This window comes from Cetorhinus maximus, chromosome 3 (assembly GCF_964194155.1).
Source record: "Cetorhinus maximus chromosome 3, sCetMax3.hap1.1, whole genome shotgun sequence".
NCBI classification, from domain to species: Eukaryota; Metazoa; Chordata; class Chondrichthyes; order Lamniformes; family Cetorhinidae; genus Cetorhinus; species Cetorhinus maximus.
In genome coordinates this window covers 41,995,388-42,019,399 of record NC_135881.1, presented here as the reverse complement: position 1 = coordinate 42,019,399, position 24,012 = coordinate 41,995,388, and the positions used below count along the sequence as shown (strand labels likewise).

At 43.2% G+C, this 24,012-nt stretch overlaps 1 protein-coding gene across 6 annotated transcripts in view; it reads right to left on the bottom strand.

Annotated features, from left to right (window-relative positions):
• znf438 (zinc finger protein 438) overlaps positions 1–24,012 on the bottom strand; it is a 217,389-nt gene that overhangs the window by 88,252 nt on the left and 105,125 nt on the right. For all 6 annotated transcript variants that reach the window (XM_078537755.1, XM_078537741.1, XM_078537743.1 and 3 more), the window contains one exon: positions 979–1,067. In XM_078537755.1, coding sequence (XP_078393881.1) covers positions 979–1,067 — 89 coding nt within the window. The remainder of the gene's footprint in view (positions 1–978; positions 1,068–24,012) is intronic.

Sequence of the window (24,012 nt, the reverse complement as noted above, 5' to 3'; positions counted from 1 at the left end):
ATTTTGTACATTAATGCATGTGTTTGTGTGCAAGTATATGTGTGCGTATATTGTTTATAGAGCAGTTTGTTACTAGACTAGTAACCCAGGGGTTTGAATGAATATTCCTGAGAATGCAGTTCATATTCCACTATGACAGTTTGAAAATTTAAATTCAATTTTAGTGAAAATTTTTTAATTCAGTGAACTCATCTGGTTCACGAATGCCCCTTAGGGAAGGAAATCTGCCGACCTTGGCTATCTGACCTTTATGTGACTCCATTCTCACAACATGGTTGACTCAAATTGCTCTCTGAAGAAGCTTAGTTGTATTATGTGAGGGGGAAGAAAGACATTACATTTCCTGGATGAGGGGGTTGTCTTATGAGGAAAGGTTGGATATGTTGTGCCTGCACCTATTAGAGTTTAGAAGAATGAGAAGCAACCCTGAGGGGACTTGACAGGGTGGATGTGGACAGAGTGTTTCCCATTGTGGGAGAGGCTAGAACTACGGGACACAGTTTAAAAATAAGGGGTCACTCATTTGGACGGAAATGAGGAGACATATATTCACCCAGGGGGTCGTGAGTATTTGGAACTCTCTTCCCCGTGAGTGGTGCAGGGTAATTGAAAATTTTTAAGGTAGAGGTAGATAGATTATTGACCAACAACTGAGTCAAAGGTTATCAAGGGGTCGGTGGGAATGTGGAGTTGGGGCCACGATCAGATCAGCCATGATCTTTCGAATGGCAGAGCAGGCTCGAGGGGCCAAACTCACCTGTTCTTAATTCATATGTTCGTATGTACAAAATAATTAATTTTTAAAATACTACCAGGTTAAAATAATGATGTACAAAACTTGTTTCAATTTTATTACAAACAAATTCATTTGCACACTTTTGTCTTCTGGCTCACAATTTTAAAAAAATACACCAAATGACATAGGGAACAAAAAAGAGAATATATAAAATTGGACCAATTTATTTCTTAGTTATTTACCTGAAAAACTGTTTCTTTCTTTACAGCCTCTTCAATAATTTCTTTAGAATAGCCATTTGGATCTTCGTTCATTGGTATCTGTCCTTTGGCTGTAATAACAGTTAAAGAATTGAGGTATTATTAGAAAAGTGATGAGTAAATGCCACATTCTTCCAAGTGGATGGTCGGATGCGACAATGAGCCTCAACCCCAGAGTTAGCAAGGGGAAACTAAGATTTTTGCTTCTGACCGTATTCCACTTGGAAGCGCATGCATATGAACATTACTGAAGACAATTAAATAGGCCCAAAGGAATTAGAGATGAGGGAAGGGGAAACATTTTTTAGAAAAGTTTGTAAGCCCATTTATCCAAGAGTATTCCTGTTGACACAGAGTTCTATATGCTGTAGGTTACAAGTAATGTCACTTAAATGTAAGTTGTTCACAGAAGTAACTATGAATATTTCATGCAATGCCCACATCACCCCACCGCTGGCTCTGTTGTTCCCAACTGCATCTTATCATACAATCTGACATAAAGCATCAACCAGAAACACCTCAGATCAAGTGCATTATTCAACAGAGGCCTGGATTTATTAAGTTGCCTGTTCAGATTCACAACCAGAGTATAGCCATTCCCCATGGGTCTCCTGTTTATACCATATATTAAAAGTTAATTAGGTAAACGAGCTTTAAAATCAGGTTGTGTTTACTGGTGCAATACATTCCTATGTGGTTTGGCCTCCAGTGCACTTGGGGGTAATGTGAGTGCTAATTAGATTATTGTTATGTAATATTGGGTTTAGAGCTTTATGTTTTAAATAATTTCTTCAAAACAAGGTTTTACAAGGAAAACAGCTCCAGTAATGGGCATGTGACGTGATCAGCAAGCCCCAGCTGCTTCTGAAATATTGAGCCGTGCTTGCGTACAGGCATCATTTCTGGGAAGGATACCAAATCCCATTCACCTCAATCAGAGAGCCAGATAGGTTCCGATACAATGGACCTTTGATGGATTTTTGGTATCCAGGAGACCTGAGCTGACAAAATCAAGAACTCTGCTGAAAGTGACACATTGTCGATTGTCTTTATGGAGTAGTTCAGATATAAAGTGCTGCTGACCCTTAGTATTGTTCATTTTTAAACATACTCAAAACAATAATTTACACAGAAACACACTACTTAAATTAGATTAAAACTTATAAGATACCTCCAATCGCTGGAATAGTTGGTTAGACACACCTTTAAAAAAAAACAAGGAAGGCAAGGTTTTGACTTAAAGGTCTTAGTCAATCTCATTTTTAAACTGTGCATTGTGGGATGCTGACTTCAGTTGAACAAATCTAAGTAACTATTCTGGTTAAATACTGACAAGATATTTCCTTCTACATGAGCAGGTACTTAATTTTAGAGGAAAGTCTGATTTCTTTTTATGTTTATCCAGAAAGATTGTTTTATCCACCTCCCAGACACAAGCTGAATATGTTGGCATGCATGCCATAAGTCTGCGTAAAACTATTCAACTGAGAGGAGACTGACATTTGACACTTTTCTAGAAGATAATCCCAGAATTTCAATCCAAATTATGGGCTCAGTGAGAGTCAGGGCAAATTCAGTATGTCACATTTTAATATGATAAATGCTGCAGTTCATTATGGTTCTGAGCTCTTACAGCTCATGTAAACAACTAAAAGACTGAGTGAAAATGGTCATGTGACTATATATTGAAAAAATTTTAATCTTGACAGTTTAAAGTTTAGGATAACAAACTCGTTATTAGGCAAAGTAGCAATGAAATATCAAATTGCTCAAGACAGAAGTTGAACAATGCAGCAGGTTTATTCATTAACCTTTATTAGTGTGGCACTGTCCAATGCTCTTTTGGTAGCAAAATGTGATGGAAGTACAGAGGTAAATTGAGAAGGGAGGTTGTCCTCAAGATTAGGAAGGAGGAAGGAGAAGGGAAGTATCGCTGAACAGTATTAAGTATCAATGCAATAAAGCTACCTTGATACGAAGACCTAATCCTTCATTTGCAGACATCTTGATTAGCACTGTTGTGCTATAATCTCACTTAGGCAGTCCCATGGAATTGAGGATGACTTGCTTCCACTCTGGTTCAATGGACTTATCAACCATCTCAGTACCAATGTATGGTCTGCAGACTCTGCCACATGGCGAGCAAGTGATGCTTGAAGGGTCAGGTAGATGAGTTGTTTGGAGGTTTGCGCCCCAAGCCTTGACTTTGCCTTGACATGTTCCAAACAAAGTCTCTCAATGTGTTTGGCACCTTCCAGGATGAACTTTCCTTATTTTAGTTGGTCAAAAGCCAGGGACTCCAATAAATTGGCGGGGATGTTTGACCTCTTCAGGGATCCTTTGAGGCGAACCCTAAAACATTTCTGTTGTCATCCTGGGAGTCTCCTGCCACGTCCAATTTCAAATTAGAGCAGTTGCTTTTGGAGTCTGGTGTCAGGCAGACGAGCAACTTGCCCTGCCCAACAGAGCTGGTTTTGAGTGATTAGTGCCTTGATGTTGGTGATGTTGGCATGAGAGAGGACACAGTTTTTGGACCACCTTTCTTAACACTGTATTTGAAGGATCTTAAGAAGGAATTGCTGGTGGTACTTCTCCAGTGCTTTGACGTGCCTGCTGTAGGTTGTCCAAGTTTCCAAAGCATATGGAAGCACGGGGGTCACTGCTGCCTAATAAACCATGATCTTAGTCTCAGTTTGAGACCTTGGTCCTCAACTATTCTTTTCCACAGTTGGCTGGAGACTGAGCTGCCATATTGGAGGCGATGATGAATTTTGCCATCTATGTCTATCTTGATTAAGAGGCGGCTCCCAAGATATGAGAAATGGTTCAGTTTCCAGGGTCTCTTCAGTGATTTTAATCGAATGGGGGGAGAAAAAAAAAGAGGTGTTGTGTTGTGGGAACTGGTTGAAAGAGAACTTTAGTTACTACGACAGTGCTACAATACACCACAAAGCACAGCGGGAACTATAGTCTCACACAAAATACAATACAATGCACCACATTATTCAGTCAACTTGTCAGTCATCTGCTTAAAAAAGCCAGCAAGACCTGTCATTGGCTAAATGCGGTGGTAATGACCCATATAATTCAGTAAGGTATGAGGTTTTCTCTCAGTATGGACTGACTCAGCAACTCGCAATCAAAGACCTCTAAGCGGGGGGTGAGCGGGAGGAACTAACCGAGTTTCTATTTCAGATTGCTATAATGCCCCTACAGTAAAATAATCCGTTAACACTCATTGCCTAGAGTGCAACATGAAGCATTGCTGCTTGGATGAGGCATAATGTTCCCAACAAGAATTTAGTGCATGTGGGAAAGAAAATTAGGGGAAATTGTGATTTTTTAAAATTAAGAATATGGAATCGTATTAATTTGGAATGATCATGGGCCAAAACCAAAATGAGATAACACCCAATGAAAATGCAACTTATCTTCCAAGTTTAATGGACTCAAATAATTGCTGTTAAATTAATCTGCATCAGTACAAAAGGCAAGGGCAGTATATGCATGAAAACAACACCACCTTAAAGTTCCCTTCTAGTCACAGGATTTATTCTGTGGCCAGCATTTATTGCCCATCCCTAATTACCCATGAGAAGATGGTGGTGAGCTGCCTTCTTGGACCGCTGCAGTTCATTAATCACTATTCCTTCACTGTCACTGGCTCAAAATCCTGGCACTCACTACCTAGCAGCATTGTGAAAGCACTTTCACCAAATCAACTGCAGTTCAAGAAGCAGGCTGACCACCACTTTCACAGTCAGGGCAATTTGGCATGGGAATGAACTCCAGCTTCATCAGCGATGCCACATTCCAAAAATGAATTTTGAACCCTCTGACCTTGATCTCAGACTACCTGTGAACATCAAGTGAGATTGCATATTTAAAACCATGCAGGATGCTTCATCTTCACAAAGACCTGGGAGGTAGCTGAAGGTTTTGATTCGTTAAAGAATTCAGGCAATAAAACTGTACAAGTGAAATTCATCCTAGTTGTGCATTATGAACCGAATGGCGTCCAAAGGTAGCATATGAAGTACATTACAAAATATGTATTGTTCATTGACTTTCCAAATAATAAACTGAAAAAAATGCAATAATGTCACAAATAGCAGTTATCCAATATAAGATCTCACTCTGCAATAAGCTCACTCATGAAGCTTATATGCACATTGGACATCTGCACTGATTGCCACAATAGCAAACCGAAAACTAAAAGCTCTTATATTAAATTACACCATACAGAAAATAAACTATGATATAGAGGATGTACACTAATTCCAAGTCTACTTCCATTATTTCATGCCTTTTGGCAACAAAACCCCTCAATTCTTATCCTTGAATCCTTTTCTGGTTTTTTCATTGTCTGCCTTTTTAACAGTCTGTAATATTTTTCAAAATAGAGTGTGAAAACCTTCCTTTGTGGTTATCTGACTGACCCATGGTAAACACACAAGTCATAAATCTCCTGTTATTGGCCACAGGGACCAACTTCTGATATTTCCTCACCAAGCACAAATTTAAAAACATCCAATCAGATCTAAAAATCTTCCCAGAACGTTCACACAAGGGCACAAGAGTTACTTCGGGCAGTTAATTTTTTTTAAACTGCTTCAGACAACCATGATGGCCACTATGTTATGACATTGTTTTTACACTAAGATTCACCCAAAGGGAGTGTTAACGAATCACACTTAAGAACTGGGCAAGTAAGCCAATAAATACAGGTGATTAAGACATGTGCTGCGAGTTGCAAATCTCCAGAACATAATGTACAAGCCTCTAGATAATGGGGGAAAAAATGTGCCCAACATCGCCCTCATCCCGATGGCCACCTTTGTGTGCAGCTGCATCAAGCTGTGCGTAGACCCTCAGTACGCAAACACCAAGTGTCACTATGTGCTGAGGTTCTACCTGTCCCCGGTGTTGCAAAGGATGGGTCTGGCCACGCTGCCGTGGAACGCTCCTAGTAGTTGGACCTGTCCCTCATGGAAAAAATTATGCAGATAAACACCTTTGACCACAAGTCCATCAGGCAATGGTCGGCACGTAACGTCTTAGAGGCCCTGCAGGAAAAGGAGATGGTGGATCCTGTCGGATGGTTCCCCGAGCAGACTGTCAAAGTCATTTGGCAGACTGCCTCATTGCCAGAACTTTTTAACAAGCACCAAGATGTAGCTTGGCTGGTGGTGAGAAAGACCCTTCCCGTCAGATCCTTCCAACACGCCAGGAGTCTCAGCCCCTCTGCACGTTGCCCTTGAGGTGGCTGTGGTGGGGACGAGACCGTTGTTCACCTCCTGGTGGATTGTGTCTTTGCAAAGAAGGTCTGGAAAGAGATGCAGTGGTTTCTGTCGAGGTTCATCCCAAGCAGTTCTGTGACGCAGGACTCTGAGCTCTAAGGGCTGTTCCCAGGGACACACACCAAGACAAACATCAACTGCAGCTGGAGGATCATCAACTCAGTGAAAGATGCTCTTTGGTCTGCCCGAAACTTGTTGGTCTTCCAGTGCAAAGGGTTGTCCCCGACCGAGTGTTGCGGACTGGCACATTCCAAGATCCAGGACTACATGCTGAGGGACATACTAAAGCTTGGGGCAGCCACCGCAAAGGTGCAATGGGGAAAGGACGCTGTCTAAGACCTTTCTGCCATAGTGCACCGAGGGGCTGGGAATTGTATAGATCCCTAGGGCTGCACAGCTCACAATGAATGTATGCATTGAATACTAATTGTATTATAATTGTATTGAAGCACCTCAGAGTGCAACATGATGTATGTTGATAACTCCAATACCATTGCACTGCCTGATTGTCTGTAACGACCATATTGAAATGATTGTAATACTCATTGATTGTATTGAAGCACCTCGTGATCCATGTGTAAAAGTTGAATCTGATTGCACATTTTGTGACGGCGATTTAGAAATGTTTTGTAATGTTCTTCCAGATATTTTATGAATAAAGTATTTTTTCAAAAAAAAAAATCTCCAGAACATGGAGGATTAATCCACTCTACTGTTTGCGGCCCAGAAGAGGCATCTTGCCCTTGGCCACCCACTACTTTAAAAAACTTACTGGATTTGCACATTAATTGCCCATTAAATTCGGTTGAAAGTTAGGGCAAAGTTATGGGGAAAGTATCTTTAATTACATTATAATTGTTAATTCATGCCAATTAACCTCACTGGCCCAGAAAGGGAACAATTTAAACTCAGTTGCAGTTGGAGATTTTTTAAAATGCTTTTTCTCTTACTTTTCCTTTCTGTTTCACTCCCCTAATCCAATCTTGCTTTCCTTCTCTTTATTTCTCTTCCTGTACCTAATTTGAGTCTAGTTCACCCGCCCTCTCCATTATTTCTCGATCCTTAAATCTCATTGGTTAAGGAGGTACACTGTAGGTTTCACCACTCACTAAAGTCACAGATGTCCTGTTGCCCTCGTCACATAATTTTCAGCCTTGTGGTTCAACAAGTTACTGCACAAAGAAATTTCAAGCTGAAGGATATAGGAAAAAGTCTAACCATATGCTGTGAGATGATTGTTCCAGCAAGATCTGGCTCATTAGCTCCACTTAGAATAACAGACAATGGTAAAGTCAAATTACTACAATTTTACTTATGAAAATACATGTAAACGCATATATATTATTAAAAGTTTAATTCGCGATTGTAGTAATTATAGCTTTGATAAATGTAGGAGGGGGATCATTTGGTATGTGGCATGCAGGAGGATGCTATTCAGCGAAGATTGCTGGCTGAAGTGGATCGTGATTTTAAGAAAGCATTAGAAATAGCACTTGCGATGGAGCGCGCTGTAAGGGATTCACAAGCGATTCAAGGGGCGCAAAATGGCGCTGTTCTCCTAGTTGGGCAGGAACGGTCAGTTGAAAATAGCATGAAATGCTGGGACTCCGCCACGAAGTGGGAGACAGCTCCCGAGCAAAAACGAAAACTAATTTTTATCGATGCAGAAACAATTATACTCCTAACAATTGGCAATTTAAAAAGGTAGAGTGTTATTTTTGTCACATAAGTGGACACATATTGAAACATTGCAAAGTGAGATTTAAACAGGCTTCCAGGCAACAATCGAAGTCCAATGAAGTGTAGAAGTACCAGAAACAACCGATTCTGACATTTATTCATTATTCAACATGAAAGTAGAGAAGACAGAGCCAATTATTGTCACAGTGCAAGTGAATGGTAAACCCTTAAAAATGGAAGTAGACACGGGTGCTTCTACCACTGTAATAGGAGAACACACTTTCAGATATTTAAATAAAAGTACTCCACAAATAAATTTGGAACATCTGGCAAATTGGCGTACATAGGCGAAGAAATCCAGGTAAAAGGTGTCACCAGAGTAGTTCATTGTAGAAATCAATCGGCACAGCTACCAGTGATGGTGGTAGAAGGTGAAGGACCAAGCCTTCTAGGTTGTGATTGGTTGAAAGAGATTAAATTAAACTGGTCCAAAATCTTCCAGTTGTGAGCAGAGGGACTGCCAGAGCTGCTAAAAAACATGACACCATCTTCAAGGATAAATTGGAAGAAATTCAAGGCCTACAGGCCAAGATTTACATGGACTCAGGAGTAACCTCACACCAAGACTGGTGCCATACTCCCGAGAGAGAAGGTTGAGGCTGAGTTGAACCGGCTAGAGAAGCTGGGTGTCATAAAAGCGGTTCAATTCTGAGAGTGGGCAGCACCCATAGTCCCTGTCCTTAAACCAGACCAGACCATCTGGACCTGTGGGGACTACAAACTAACTGTCAACAAAGCAGCCAAACTGGACGGGTACCCTATACCCAAGGTTGAAGGCCTCTTTGCCAAATTAGCAGGAGGGACAATATATACAAAGCTTGACATGAGTCATGCATATCAGTAACTGGAGCTGGATGATGCCTCCCGGGAACTTGTAACAATAAATACCCACAAAGGGTTATATCAATATACACGCCTGCCCTTTGGTGTTTCTTCAGACTGTGCCATTTCTCACAGGACGATGGAGAGCCATTTCTCACAGGACAATGGAGAGCTTGCTACAAAGACTGCCTCAAGTTGTGATCTACCTGGACGATGTACGATAACTGGATTCACAGAAAAGGAACACTTGGCTAATCTAGAGAAAGTCCTGAAACGATTTTTGGAAGCAGGAGTGTGCCTAAAGAAGGAAAAATGCACTTTTCAGGCAAATGAAGTCATTTATTTGTGCCACCGGGTAGATGCCCAAGGGTTACACCCTGTTGAAGAGAAGATTAAAGCAATCACTTAAATCATTTTTGGGGATGGTAAATTATTATGGCTGATTTCTATCAAATTTATCAATGGTTCTAGCCCCTCTACATTCACTGCCAAAGAAAAACCAGAGTTGAGTTTGGGAGTCACCCCCCCAAGAAGAAGCCTTCATGAAAGTAAAACAGCTCTTGCACTCTTCAAATTTGTTAGTGCATTATGACTTGGCAAAGGAATTGGTGCTAACCTACGATGCGTCCCACTATGGAGTGGGAGCAGTACTATATCATAAGTTGGACAATGGCTCAGAGAGGTCAATAGGCTATCTATCCAGGATACTTAGCACAGTTGAAAAAGGATATTCTCAGACTGAAAAGGAAGGTCTATTGGCTATTTTTGGTGTAAATAAATTCCACCAATATGTGCATGGGTGACATTTCACAATAGCATCAGGCCACAAACCACTTTTGGATCTGTTGAGTGAGAAAACGGCTATACTCCCATAGCTTCTGCACGAATACAAAGATGAGCCCTAATCTTGGTAGCATATGAATACACCTTTGTACATAGACCAGGATTCATTTAGCAAATGCCAATGTCCTAAGTTGCCTTCCTTTGCAAGAGAACAAAGACCACGTCCCAATTCCCCAAGGGCTCACATTAGTGATGAATTTCATGGCTTCCTCACCAGACTGTGCCAGGCAGATAAGAAACTGGACGAATTGTGATCCAGTCCTGTCTCGAGGGAGAGACCAAGTGTTACATGGTTCATCCCAGGAACCAGTCTCTAATGAACTGAAGCCATTTTTCACCTGAAGACACGAGATGAGCCGTCAAGATGGTATTCTATTATGGAGTGCACGAGTAGTACTTCCTTCACAAAGAAGGGGACCACTCTTAGTGTAGCTACACTGTGCCCATCCAGGAATCTCACCAACGAAGACAATAGCACAAAGTTATTTTTGGTGGCAGGGGATGGACAGCGATATTGAAAAGGTGGTAAAACACTGTGCAATGCCAAGAGCTACAAAAGTTGCCGGTGGCAGCCCCATTACACGCATGGGAGTGGCCTGGTAGACCTTGTGTGAGATTGCACATAGATTACGCCTGTCCTTACCTTGGAACCATGCCTCTACAGATTATTGATGCTCATTCCAACTGGTTAGATTTTTATGGGGTAAAGTCATCAACATCATGCGCTACTATAGAAAAACAACACCGAAGTTTCGCCATCCATGGATTTTTAAAAATTTATTCATAGGCTGTGGGTTTCGCTGGCTGGGCCAGCATTTATTGCCCACCCCTCGTTGCCCTCGAAAAGGTGGTGGTGAGCTGCCTTCTTGAACCGCTGCAGTCCAAGTGGTGTAGGTACACCCACAGTGCTGTTAGGGAGGGAGTTCCAGGATTTGGACCCAGCCACAGTGAAGGAATGGCGATATATTTCCAAGTCAGGATGGTGAGTGACTTGGAGGGGAACTTCTAGGTGGTGGTTTTCCCAGCTATCTGCTTCCCTTGTCCTTCTAGATAGTCGTGGTCGTGGGTTTGGAAGGTGCTGTTTAAGGAGCCTTGGTGAATTGCTGCAGTGCATCTTGTAGATGGTAACCACTGCTGTTACTGTGCGTCGGTGGTGGAGGGAGTGAATGTTTGTGGACGTGGTGCCAATCAAGCGGGCTGCTTTGTCCTGGATGGTGTCAAGCTTCTTGAATGTTGTGGGAGTTGCACTCATCCAGGCAAGTGGGGAGTATTCCATCACACTCCTGACTTGTGCCTTGTAGATGGTGGAGACGCTTTGGGGAGTCAGGAGATGCATTACTCGTCGCACGATTCCTAGCCTCTGACCTGCTCTTGTAGCCACAGTATTTATATGGCTAGTCCAGTTCAGTTTATGGTCAATGGTAACCTCCCAGGATGTTGATGGTGGAGGAATTTAGTGATGGTAATGCCATTGAACATCAAGGGGCGATGGTTGGATTCTCTCTTGTTGGAGATAGTCATTGGCTGATACTTGTGTGGTGCGAAATGTTGCTTGCTGCTTGTCAGCCCAAGCCTGGATATTGTCCAGGTCTTGCTGCATTTGGACACAGACTGCTTCAGTATCTGACGAGTCGCAAATGGTGCTGAACATTGTACAATCATCAGCAAACATCCCCACTTCTGACCTTATGATGGAAAGAAGGTCATTGACAAAGCAGCTGAAGATGGTTGGGCCAAGGACACTACCCTGAGGAACTCCTGCAGTGATGTCCTGGTGCTGAGATGACTGATCTCCAACAACCACAACCATCTTCCTTTGTGCTATGCATGACTCCAACCAGCAGAGAGTTTTCCCTCTGATTCCCATTGACTCCAGTTTTGCTAGGGCCCCTTGATGCCACACTCTGTCAAATGCTGCCTTGGTGTCAAGGGCAGTCACTCTCACCTCACCTCGGGAGTTCAGCTCTTGTCCATGTTTGAACCGAGGCTGTAATGAGGTCAGGAGTTGAGTGGCCCTGGCGAAACCCAAGTTGGGCATCAGTGAGTAGGTTATTGCGAAGCAAGTGCTGCTTGATAGCACTGTTGATGACCCTTTCCATTGCTTTGCTGACGATGAAGAGTAAACTGATGGGGTGGTAACTGGCCAGGTTGGATTTGTCCAGCTTTTTGTGTATAGGACATATCTGGGCAATTTTCCACATAGCCGGGTAGATACCAGTGTTGTAGCTGTACTGGAACAGCTTGGCTAGGGGCGCAGCAAGTTGTGGAGCACAAGTCTTCAGTACTATTGCCTTCAGCCATTTCTTGATATCACGTGGAGTGAATTGAATTGGCTGAAGACTTACATCTGTGATGCTGGGGACCTCTGGAGGAGGCCAAGATGGATCATCCACTCGGCGCTTCTGGCTGAAGATTGTAGCAAATGCTTCAGCCTTATATTTTGCACTGATGTGCTGGGCTTCTCCATCATTGAGGATGGGAATATATGTGGAGCCTCCTCCTCCAGTGACTTGTTTAATTGTCCACCATCATTCACGACTGCAAAGTCGTCGGATCTGTTGGTTGTCGGATCGCTTATGCTGTTTGGCACACAAGTAGCCCTGTTTCCAGGTTGACAACTCACGCCATCCTGCACTCTGCATTGAATCCAGGTTGATACCCTCGCTTAATGGTAATGGTAGAGTGGTGGATATGCCGGGCCATGAGTTTACAGATTGTGTTCGAGTACAATTCTGCTGCTGCTGATGGCCCACAGCACTTCATGGATGCAGTTGCTCCAGTCTGTTCGAAATCTATCCCATTTAGCACGGCAGTGCCACACAACACGATGGAGGTTATTCCCACTGTGAAGGCGGGACTTCGTCTCTACAAGGACTGTGTGGCTGTTACTCCTCCCGATACTGTCGTGGAAAGATGCATCTGCGGCAGGTTGGTGAGGATGAGGTCAAGTATGTTTTTCCTTCTTGTTGGTTCCCTCACCATTTGCCGCAGACCCAGTCTAGCAGGTATGTCATTTATGACTCGGCCAGCTCGGTCAGTAGTGGTGCTACTAAGCCACTCTTGGTGGTGGACATTGAAGTCCTCACCCAGAGTACATTCTGCGCCCTTGCCACCCTCAGTGATTCATTGATTCATCAGCTGAGAGGGCGGTACGTGGCAATCAGCAAGCGGTTTTGTTTTGTCCTGCCGATGGGAATGGTGGTGTCTGCATTATTTGATTCCATGAGGATGACTATGTCAGGCTGTTGCTTGACTAGCCTGTGAGACAGCTCTCCTAATTTTGGCAATAGCCCCCAGATGCTCGTAAGGAGGACTTTGCAGGGTTGACAGGGCTGAGATTGCCATTGTTGTTGCTGGTGCCTTTTTCCTTTTTAGTGACTTTATAGCGGTTTTTACAACTTAGTGGCATTTCGGAGGGCATTTAAGAGTCAATTACATTGCTGTCCAGGCAAGGTAAGGACATTAGTGAACCAGATGGGTTTTTACAACAATCAACAATGGTCATCATTCGACTTTTAATTCCAGATTTTTTTTTCATTGAATTCAAATTCCACCATCTGCCGTGGCGGGATTTGAACCCTGGTCCCCAGAACATTACCCTGGGTCTCTGGATCACTAGTCCAGCGACAATACCACTACACCATCGGTAATCGTCAGAGGTAATAGTCTCAGATAATGCTACTGTGTTTACGAGCACTGAGTTTCAACCATTTGTCAGCCTCAATGGTATCAACTACATGAAGACTGCACCGTACCATCTGTCATCTAACAGGTTGGCAGAAAGTGCAGTACAAATTTTTAAGGCAGAAGTGAAAAAATTAACAGGTTAATTGTTGGAAACTAGACTTGCTCATTTCCTATTTCACTACAGGATAACCCCCCCCACCCCCCCACCCCCACCCAACACTACGACAGGAGCAACAACTGCAGAATTACTTGAGGCGCCATCTTCGAACAAGACTCAGCCTGATACTTCCCAATTTGGAGGGGAAGGTAGAGAAAAGTCAAGGGAACCAAAAAGTGACTCATGATTTGCATTGCCGTGAGAAACAATTTACTGTTGGGGAAGCTGTATATATAAGGAATTTCAGTGGAGAATCAAAGTGGTTACCTGGTAAAGTAAGCTCTGTGACCGGACCATTGTCATACCACGTGGAAGTGGAGGGTCGGATCACCAGTAGGCTCATTTAACAGTGGATCATTTAAGAAGGAAGATACCCCAACAAAATGATGTTCCACCTGTAACCATTGCTGAACCTGTGGTTCCTGTTGAAGTTGCTCAACCAAGGATAGATATGCCCAATATCTCTGTTGGAGTGGATGACACTGAACTGCCTGTACCTCATGATGTACCTTATGTTAATGCGGTTCCAGGCAATGTGGTTCCTGCCAAAGGATCAGGAGTCATGGAGCTACCATGTTCCACAGGGATCAGGAAACCATCTGAAAGACTGAACTTGTAATTTCATGTCCTGTGTAAATATTGAAATGTCATGAGATAAATATCCTTGTAAATACAAAAGGTACAGAAAAGTTAAAGGGGGAGGAATGTAGTAATTATAGTTTTGATAAACCTAGGACTGTAGCTTTAAGAATAATCCTGTGTTGTAATTCACATGATCTGTGTAAACCAGAGCTAGCAGCACAGTGAACCTCTAGGAGAGAGCTGTTCTTGAGTTATAGAGTTAGATGCACACATGTAGCTGCTGCTGCTGTCTTGTAAATAAAGTTGTGTCCACCAAGAATGGTTGGCTGGAAAATCAACCCTAATGGCATTTTGATTAGTTGATTAATACAACTTACACTAGAACAGTGCATATGTGATTGTGAATCACATGGCATACTTGACAGCATGGGACAGCTAGTTAAAGAATTCTGCTCCACAGGCTTCACTGTTCAAGTGAAAGCAGGAAACATTTAACAGGCAGCTTGTGTGGGTCATTGGACACTACCTGCACACAAGAAGGTTGTTCTCCCTACACCGTAACATAGAATTACAAAAATGACAGTACAGAGGAAGGACATTCATCTTCCAGGAACTACCAGTAACCACTCATCTGGGGCAGTCAAAACTAAAGACAAGGCCTTTCAGTTCACAGCACATACCACACTTGTGAATATAAAGAAGAGTATTTTTTACTTTCAATCACTGTTGAACACAATATCAGTACATCTGGAGAGCAGCTGTGCCACTATATTACCTCCCATCCGAACTCACCACAAATGGGGAAAAGTTAAATGTCTTTGTTCCCAATGGTCAGAGGGTACAGAAAGGAAAATGACCTGATCCTAGGCCAAGGGCTCTGTGTAAATAGCTGCTAGGGGAAAAGCCAGGTTGACTCTCCCTGGGAAAGCATGTCATCTCTGCTCACACCTTCCCTGCCAGCCTGCATATACAACACTGCTGTGTATACATACAGCACATTCAACAACTGGCTTGTAAAGATTTTAATAGCTAGGATGAACAATAGACTGACATGGCTAGAAGCTTGCCTATAGAATGTTACTCAACAGGCAGAAACAAATCAGTACACAAGGTAATAGCAGGAAAGTTGAATATTTTAGAATTGGAATGATTGCATAAGTAGTTACATCTGACCACAGCAGTAGGGACATTTTCTAGAGCACTATTTCTCAACAGCCACCTACGTTCTCAATCTGACACCTGCTAAGCTCATGACTCAGTCGTGATAAATAACGAAGCTGGTCCTACATTCATTAGCAAACCACAATTTGTCTGAACTTGAAGCTGAGGTAACAATCTGGGGTTTTCAAGAGAATCTTATAGATAGCTTGTATTTATATTGATACAGGAGGGAATTCCCTGCCTGGAATTCACAGGACTGCTCTTTCTCAAGGGTAAACTTTTAATTAATGTCAAAGAGGAAAGCACATTCAAATGGTAAAGCTTGGTAGAGGTGCACAGAGAAAAAAAAATCATCTGTAAAATTGCTTTCAAACAATGAATTCACCCTCACAATTTAAGCCAACCTTTGAAACTCCAGGTTCCCATATTAAAGCACTTCGCTCTGCCCTTGCAGGTAGGAAGGAGCTGAAGAAGCCAATCTACTTATAAAATTTTTTTCCTGGGACTGAACCATACAGACAGGAAGGCACCTGTATCAAGTTCCAAGACAGCAGTTAGAGCTCAACAATTATTCTCAGAGGAAAATTGTCCAGGATTGGATGCCTGATTACTATCCAGTAACTCCCTCTGGACAATACACATAAACAGGCCTTAGGTGAGGCGAAGATTGTGGTTAGCCTGGTTGACATGATCCTCAAGCATAATAATGCATGTTTAGCAAATTATCCAAGGGCAGGCAACACACACCATCATGCAATTCCATACCCAAGTGTTAGCATGTTTGTGGGGTGGTGGTGATTGGGGGGGGGGGGGGGGTGTGTGAAGTGGGGAACTTTTTACCCCTGCTCCCGCCTGTGCATCCCCCCTGCCCCTCAGGTAGCACACTGGCAGCACACAGGGGCAACCAGGTCCCACAGATACAGTTCAAGATCTTAGTCTTTCTCTTAGAAGGATATTGGACATTTCACCCGGAAGGAAGGTATGCCAGCTGGTCTCACATATGTCCTAATGTTTAAAACAGGTTAGTGGTGGCATTGCACGAAGAATTGAATGAGAAGGGCAATAAAAAAAACCTCTCATATTCTTTCCAGCTCAATCTATTTAACAGTGGATTTTCAAGATTTGCTACAAAACTATCACATTTTTCATAATAACATTGTAGGATATTGTATGGTAGGTTTATGGTTGAGTGTGAATGGTTCTGTCTGTGTGACTGATTTAATTGAATTAGAGTCAGGTAGATTGTCAGGTTGAAATTATCAGAAGAGTCAGGTGTAAATGTTTATAATGAACAAGGTGAGCAAAGCCAAGCAGTATGTTTATTTTTCCCCAAAGGTACTGACCATATTAGCAACATGAAAGATTTTATATTATGGGAAAAGTAAATTTCCAAAAGCACGTTGAACAATGGGATTTTACGCATTAAAGAGAGAAAACATATATAAAGAGGGATGGAAGGCTATGTGTGGGTGGCCATGTAACATCTTGAAAGGTACACTGGATAAAGCAGCCTTGGGGAAAAGCCTCTGGCCATTTTTGCTTAAGTCTAGTAACTTGCCTAGTAACTAAAGCTGTATTAAAAGCCTTTGGAATTCCACTGTCCAGTGGGTGCTGTGGTAGCATAGCTGGATTGCTTATTTAAATTTAAAATCTATTTTGGACTGTTGCCTTAAAGGGGATGCGTAGTGGAGAGTCAGTTTAATTAGGAATTTTGGGATTTGTTATAGTATTAAGTAACTGTAATCTTACATGCTTGAATTCTTTTCTTTTGTTAATTTAGTTTTTTTAAATCACTAAAGGTGTTAATGGACTCTCTACTTCTGAATTCAGTGCACAAATCTTCTCATAATAAATACAAAGTGCAAAACTGTTGTGGTAGCGTGGCCAAGTTTTCCTTGTGGATTTGGTCTACCTGGCAGATATCACCTGCCACATCATAATAAATTTCACAACAGAAAACAAGTCTGGAACATGTGTTTTTTGCACATCAATGATCTGTTTTTTTTTAAATCTCTAGATCGAGGGTCAATTGATTGCTGTTGTCACTCCATATGACTCAGAGGTAAATGGCATGTGCTCCAAGACCACACATTCCTGAAGTAAACTTCCACTGTAGAACTTCTATCTCTTCAAAAAAGGGAAAATATTTTAAGAGGGGAACTTTCTTAGCTACTTCAAAATTACTATACAACCAAATTTTGCATCCAAGACCCTATGTTCTGAATTCTTTCATTAGAACAACCCACTATTTTATCTTTTTTGTTTCCTAGTTTTTAAAGTTAGTTTGTACCCCCCTCCCCCATCCCTAAATCAAAAGAATTGCACTCTCTCAATCTGCTTTGTAATTGGCACCCAAGAGGTGAACGTGAGTAACCTGGTGAATGTTTCTATTAAGTTACTACCATCTCTGTTCCTAAGGCACAAATCGAAAATAAAGGCTTGGTGGCTATTTGCCTCCCATCGCTCCTTGCCTGTGCCACTCAGCAGCCTCAGTTGTTCATATTTCTAGGGCTTCCATTCAGGGTAGCCCTACTGGGCTGTGGGATACTGACTGAGTTGAGATTCAACAACATTACCTTTGTCTTCCTGTCCAGCAAAAAAAAAGGCAACAAGTAAATTTTAATGGAGTGCAGTGTTAATCCAGTATCCAGGCAGCATATGAAGCAGCTCTTTTCTTCTGCTTGGCCTCCGTTTGGAAAATTCACAACTGCTGCAAAAGTAAAATCAGCAGCTCGCTGTGCGAGGAATGCACACAGGTCACGTTACCATCACACTGCAGTGTGATATGTTTCAGTGTTGCTGGGTCTGGCTATTTAACAAGACAACAACTGGGTTTGCAGCTAATGACAAAAAAAAACACGAGCAAAACTGCTCAGGAAAACTGTGTCACCTTCAGGTAAAGATGAGAAACTTGCCTCATAGGAACTTGCACGCAAGAACCCACATCCTACCACTTCATGATGTAGCAGTACCTCATACAAACCTTGGGTTTATTTTTAAAACAAAATGTTTCCTGGATGACATAGTGTTCTTCCGTCTCCATACTTCATACTATTGGACCTTTTATATCAGGCATCCTTGAAATGAAAATGAAATTAAAATGCTGTTGTTGCATTGTATAGTGAACAATGTACAGGTACAGCAGGAATCAGTTGTGAAATAGAAATATTAAGCCTTCAAGGCAAATATCACAACTCATGACATAGAAGCTGGTTTTGCTGGTATTTAACTGGCAAGATGTAACTGCAAACTTAACTGGATCTAATAATAACACAGTGCCATCACAACACCAGAGTACATATGTAGCAAACCTTTAAAGCGCAATTATTTCATTACTTTGGAATTCTTTTGTTCATTCATGAGGGCACTAAAAGCCACCAGCAGAGATCTTTATATATTAGTACGATACACTTCCCTGCAAAATGCAATGCCTTCGTTCTGTGAACTACGGTACACAATACGTGCTTGCACTTTCCAATTTTATTTTCAGGGATAATTATATTCAGAATTTTAATTTTCCGACTCAAGACACAAAGTGAGACACATTTCGAAAGGCAAAAGATCAATGCAATGCACAGAAACCTGGAAACTGGACCACCAAGTGCAATTCATTTGGTGAACATTAGCACCTCTGGGTCAGGCACTACTGTGTGATAGGAATACAAGTTTTCCTATTGGTAGGCAATCAACACAATAACCACTTCAAAAAGGGCAAAACCACTGAACCAGGTGTCCATTTTCATTCTGTGCAATCCACCATCTCAGGCGACCGCTGTATGCAGCCCAACCAGAAAGCTGTGCTGCAAACTAATTCTTACAGGAGTTTATCCTCAGGCTGCCAAAATCCACTTTGCCTCACGCAAGTCTCCTACACAACCACCCCCACGGAAAGTTATTTCAAGGATACTCGTATTCATTTCAGCAACAATTCCAACCAATACATTTTGCTGTCGGAATCATACAGAGGATTCTTGCAAAGTAACTGGACACTACAGGGTTGGAATGAAGAGTATCTTAACCACAGAAAAATTATAATGATTCTTAACTATTAGCAGAAAATAGCCATAATTAATCTTTGAACATGAAAAAAAATGTTGTTTTAGTATTTCTCAGCCTTAGCACAAGCCTTGCCAAAAATAATAACTGCTTTACCTAAAGTGTTCATGATTTTCACCCCTACATGGTAACAATAGGATTGGACATTGTGGAATTAGCAGAGCAAGCTAATGTAGGAATGCAACTGAAATGCATTCTGGAATCAGTTATGGTCATAAGAACATACGGGTCTGTGGACAAAAGACCAAGGTCCATTTAGATTGCCTTCTACTATCCCAGCGATTGCATGATACAACAATGGAGTTATTCACTATTCACGCAATCAATCTCTATAAATTAGGTCACAACAAAACAAGTTGTCATCAGAATTGTCCAGTACAATATAAAACAGCTAAATATTGAGATTTAATACTCCAAAATTTGGATTTCTTGTGATATTGCTTGAAGAAAGGCATACAATATAACCTGTATGTGGTGGTGGTGGTATCTGTGCTACTGAGATGATGACACCCACCCCCTAAATGATGCCTCCTTGTCTGGTTACACCTTCCACCACTTGTCCGCCCAGACCATCACAGTGGCTATGTGGCTCTCATCATCAAACTACCCACTCTCCTGGCACTTTTGCCTCTTTTGAGCATCTTACCTTGTTCCACCCCTCTCACCTCTCGTTTAAAATCTCGTTCTCCACCACCCAACCAAGTACCATGACAATTTTCATGCCGAGATATGTTCACTGTGTCCTTCCTTCAGCCTCTGTGCTTGAGTGATTCTCATCCTCGATTTCAAACTCCACCTCAATTCAACATTCTCTGTCTCGTCTGAGTTCACTGCCCTCCTATCTTTCTTAATCTCACCCTCTATATAAACTCCCCAACTCATTTCCACAGCCACACCCTTGACCCTGCCTTATCTTGTGGTCTTCACTGCTCCCATCTAGAGAGAGTCAGGAAATCCATCATCAACCTATAAAATACTGCAATACTCTAACTGTCCTGAGAATAAACTAGGCCAAGATTCTCATCCCCCAGTCAGGTTCACTGAGGTGGGAGATTTCCTGGCTCGGCAAACCCGACCTTCAAAATGACCGCCTGCGTGGGAACCTATGCCCCTTCACCACTCACCCATGGCCCCTCACACCCCTATGCCAATTTAGAGCCCCTCTAACCACACACCATAATGCTAGCTAATGCAAACCCAATGCAAACCCATGCTCCCCACCCTTTGCCCTCACCCCTTCCATACCAACTCACCTAGTATACTTGGACAGTTGCTGGACAGCTTGACAGTTCCAGTGAGTTTATGTGTAAAAGTGTCATGGTTATGCATTTTTAAAAATCCCAAAGGGTGTTTTTTTCATTCATTCATGGGATGTGGGCTTTGCTGGCTGGGGCAACATTTATTGCACATCCCCAGTTGCCCTTAAGAAGGTGGTGGTGAGCTGCCTTCTTGAACGGCTGCAGTCCATATGGTGTAGGTACACCTACGGTGCTGTTAGGAAGCAAGGGAGTTGCAGGATTTTGACCCAGCGACAGTGAAGAAACAGCGATATATTTCCAAGTCAGGATGGTGAGGGGAACCTCCAGGTGGTGCTGGTCCCATCTATCTGCTGCCCTTGTCCTGCTAGATGGTAGTGGTCGTGGGTTTGGAAGGTGCTATCTAATGAGCCTTGCTGAGTTCCTGCAGTGCATCTTGTAGATGGTACACTGCTGCTACTGTGCATCGGTGGTGGAGGGGGTGAATGTTCATGGATGTAGTACCAATCAAGCAGACTGCTTTGTCCTAGACATTATCAAGTTTCTCGAGTGTTGTGGGAATGGCACTCATACAGGCATGTGGGGAGTATTCGATCACACTCCTGACTTGTGCCTTGTAGTTGGTGCACAGGTTTTGGGGAGTCAGGAGGTGAGTTACTGCAAGATTCCTAGCCTCTGACCTGCTCTTGTAGCCACAGTATTTATATGGCTAGTCCAGTTCAGTTTATGGTCAATAGTAACCCCCAGGATGTTGATAGTGGGGGATTCAGTGATGGCAATGCTATTGAACACCAAGGGGCGAGGGTTGGATTCTCTCTTGTTTGAGATGGTCATTGCCTGTCACTTGTGTGGTGCGAATGCTACTTGCCACTTGTCAGCCAAAGCCTGGATACTGTCCAGGTCTTGCTGCATTTGGACATGGACTTTTCAGTATCTGAGGAGTCGCGAATGGTGCTGAACATTGTGCAATCATCAGGGAACATCCCCACTTCTGACCTTATGATCTAAGGGAGGTCATTGATGAAGCAGCTGAAGATGGTTAGGCCAAGGACACTAGCCTGAGGAACTCTTGAGTGATGTCCTGGAGCTGAGATGACAGACCTCCAAAAAAGACAAAAATCTTCCTTTGTGCTAGGTATGGCTCCAACCAGCAGAGGATTTTCCCCTGATTCCCATTGACTCCAGTTTTGCTAGGGCTCCTTGATGCCACACTCGGTCAAATGCGGCCTTGATGTCAAGGGCAGTCATTCTCACCTCACCTCAGGAATTCAGCTCTTTTGTCCCCATTTGAACCAAGGCTGTAATGAGTTCGGGAGCTGAGATGCTCTGGCAGAACCCAAACTGGGAGTCAGTGAGGAGTGCTATCAAGCAAGTGCCGCTTGATAGCACTGCTTATGACCCCTTCCATTACTATACTGATGATCAAGGGTAGACTGATGGGGCGGTAACTGGCCAGGTTGGATTTGTCCTGCTTTTTGTGTACAGGACATACCTGGGCAATTTTCCACATCGAGCGGTAGATGCCAGTGTTGTAGCTGTACAGGAACAGTTTGGCTACGGGCCATTTATGGAGCACAAGTCTTCAGTACTATTGTCAGGGCCCATAGCCTTTGCAGTATCCAGTGCCTTCAGCCGTTTCATGATATCATGTGGAGAGAATCGAATTGGCTGAACACTGGCATCGGTGAAGCTGGAGACCTCTGGAGGTGGCCGAGATGGATCATCCACTTGGCACTTATGGTTGATTGCAGCAAATGCTTCAGCCTTATCGTTTGCACTGATGTGCTGGGCTCCTTCATCATTGAGGATGGGGATATTTGTGGAGCTTCCTCCTCCAGTGAGTTGTTTAATTGTCCACCATCATTCATGACAGGATGTGGCAGGACTGCAGAGCTTATATCTGATCTGTTGGTTGTGGGATTGCTTAGTTAAGTCTATCATTTGCTGCTTTTGGTGTTTGGCACACAAGTCGTCCTGTGTTATAGCTTCACCAGGTTGACACCTCTTTTTTTTTTAGGTATGCCTGGTGCTGCTCTTGACATGCCCTCCTGCACTCTTCATTGAACCAGGGTTGATCCCTTGACTGGATGGTAATGGTAGGATGGGGGATATGCCGGGCCACGAGGTTACAAATTGTGTTTGAGTACAATTCTGCTGCTGCTGCTGACCCGCAACGCCTCATGGATGCCCAGTCTCGAGTTGCTAGATCTGTTCGAAATCTACCCCATTTCGCACAGTGGTAGTGCCACACAGAATGATGGAGGGTATCCTCAATCTGAAGGTAGGACTTTGTCTCCACAATGACTGTGCGGTGGTCACTGCTACCGATACTAGATTCATCTGTGGGAGGCAGGATGGTGTGGATGAGGTCAAGTATGTTTCTCCCTCTTGTTGGTTCCCTCACCACCTGCCGCAGGCCTACTCTAGCAGTTATGTAATTTAGCCAGCTCATCAGTAGTGGTGCTACTGAGCCACTCTTAGTGATGGACATTGAAGTCCCCACCCAGAGTGCATTCTGCGTCCCTGCCACGTGGTGTTCAACATGGAGGAGCACTGATTCATCAGCTGAGGGAGGGCGTTATGTAGTATCAGCAGGAGGTTTCCTTGCCCATGTTTGACCTGGTGCCATGAGGCTTCATGGAGTCCGGAGTAGATGTTGAGGACTCCCAGGGGAACTCCCTCCCGACATACCATTGTGCCACCCCCTCTGCTGAGTCTGTCCTGCAGGTGGCACAGGATATACCCAAGGATGGTGATGGTGGTGTCTGGGACATTATCTCTAAGATACGATTGCGTGAGGATGACTATGTCAGGCTGTTGCTTGACTAATCTGTGAGACAGCTCTCCCAATTTTGGCACTAGATGTTAGTAAGGAGGACTTTGCAGGGTTGACAGGGCCTTTGCTGATGCCGGTACTTTTGTTTATTTGATACAACTGAGTGGCTTTCTAGGTTATTTCAGAGGGCATTTAAGAGTCAACCTCATTGCTGTGGGTCTGGAGTCACATGTGGGCCAGACAAGGCAGGATAGCAGATTCCCTTCCCTAAAGGACATCAGTGAACCAGATGGGTTTTTACAACAATCAACAATGGTTTCATGGTCATCATTAGACTTTTAATTCCACATTTTTATTGAATTCAAATTCCACCATATGCTGTGGTAGGATTCCAACCTGAGTCCCCAGAGCATTACCCTGGGTTCTGGATTACTAGTATAGCGGCAATGCCACTACGCCTTTAGCAATCCCAAAGGGTGCCATACGTCTTACAAAGTTGGGGACTTGGCTGGCCAGCTGCCTCCAAGAATCACGCATGCGCAACCCCCAGCCCGATTCCAGTCCTTCCCCCCACTGTGAAATGGGAAATGCCAGGTTTGGAAGCAGGACTTGGGATTATCTGAGGTATCTGCACTC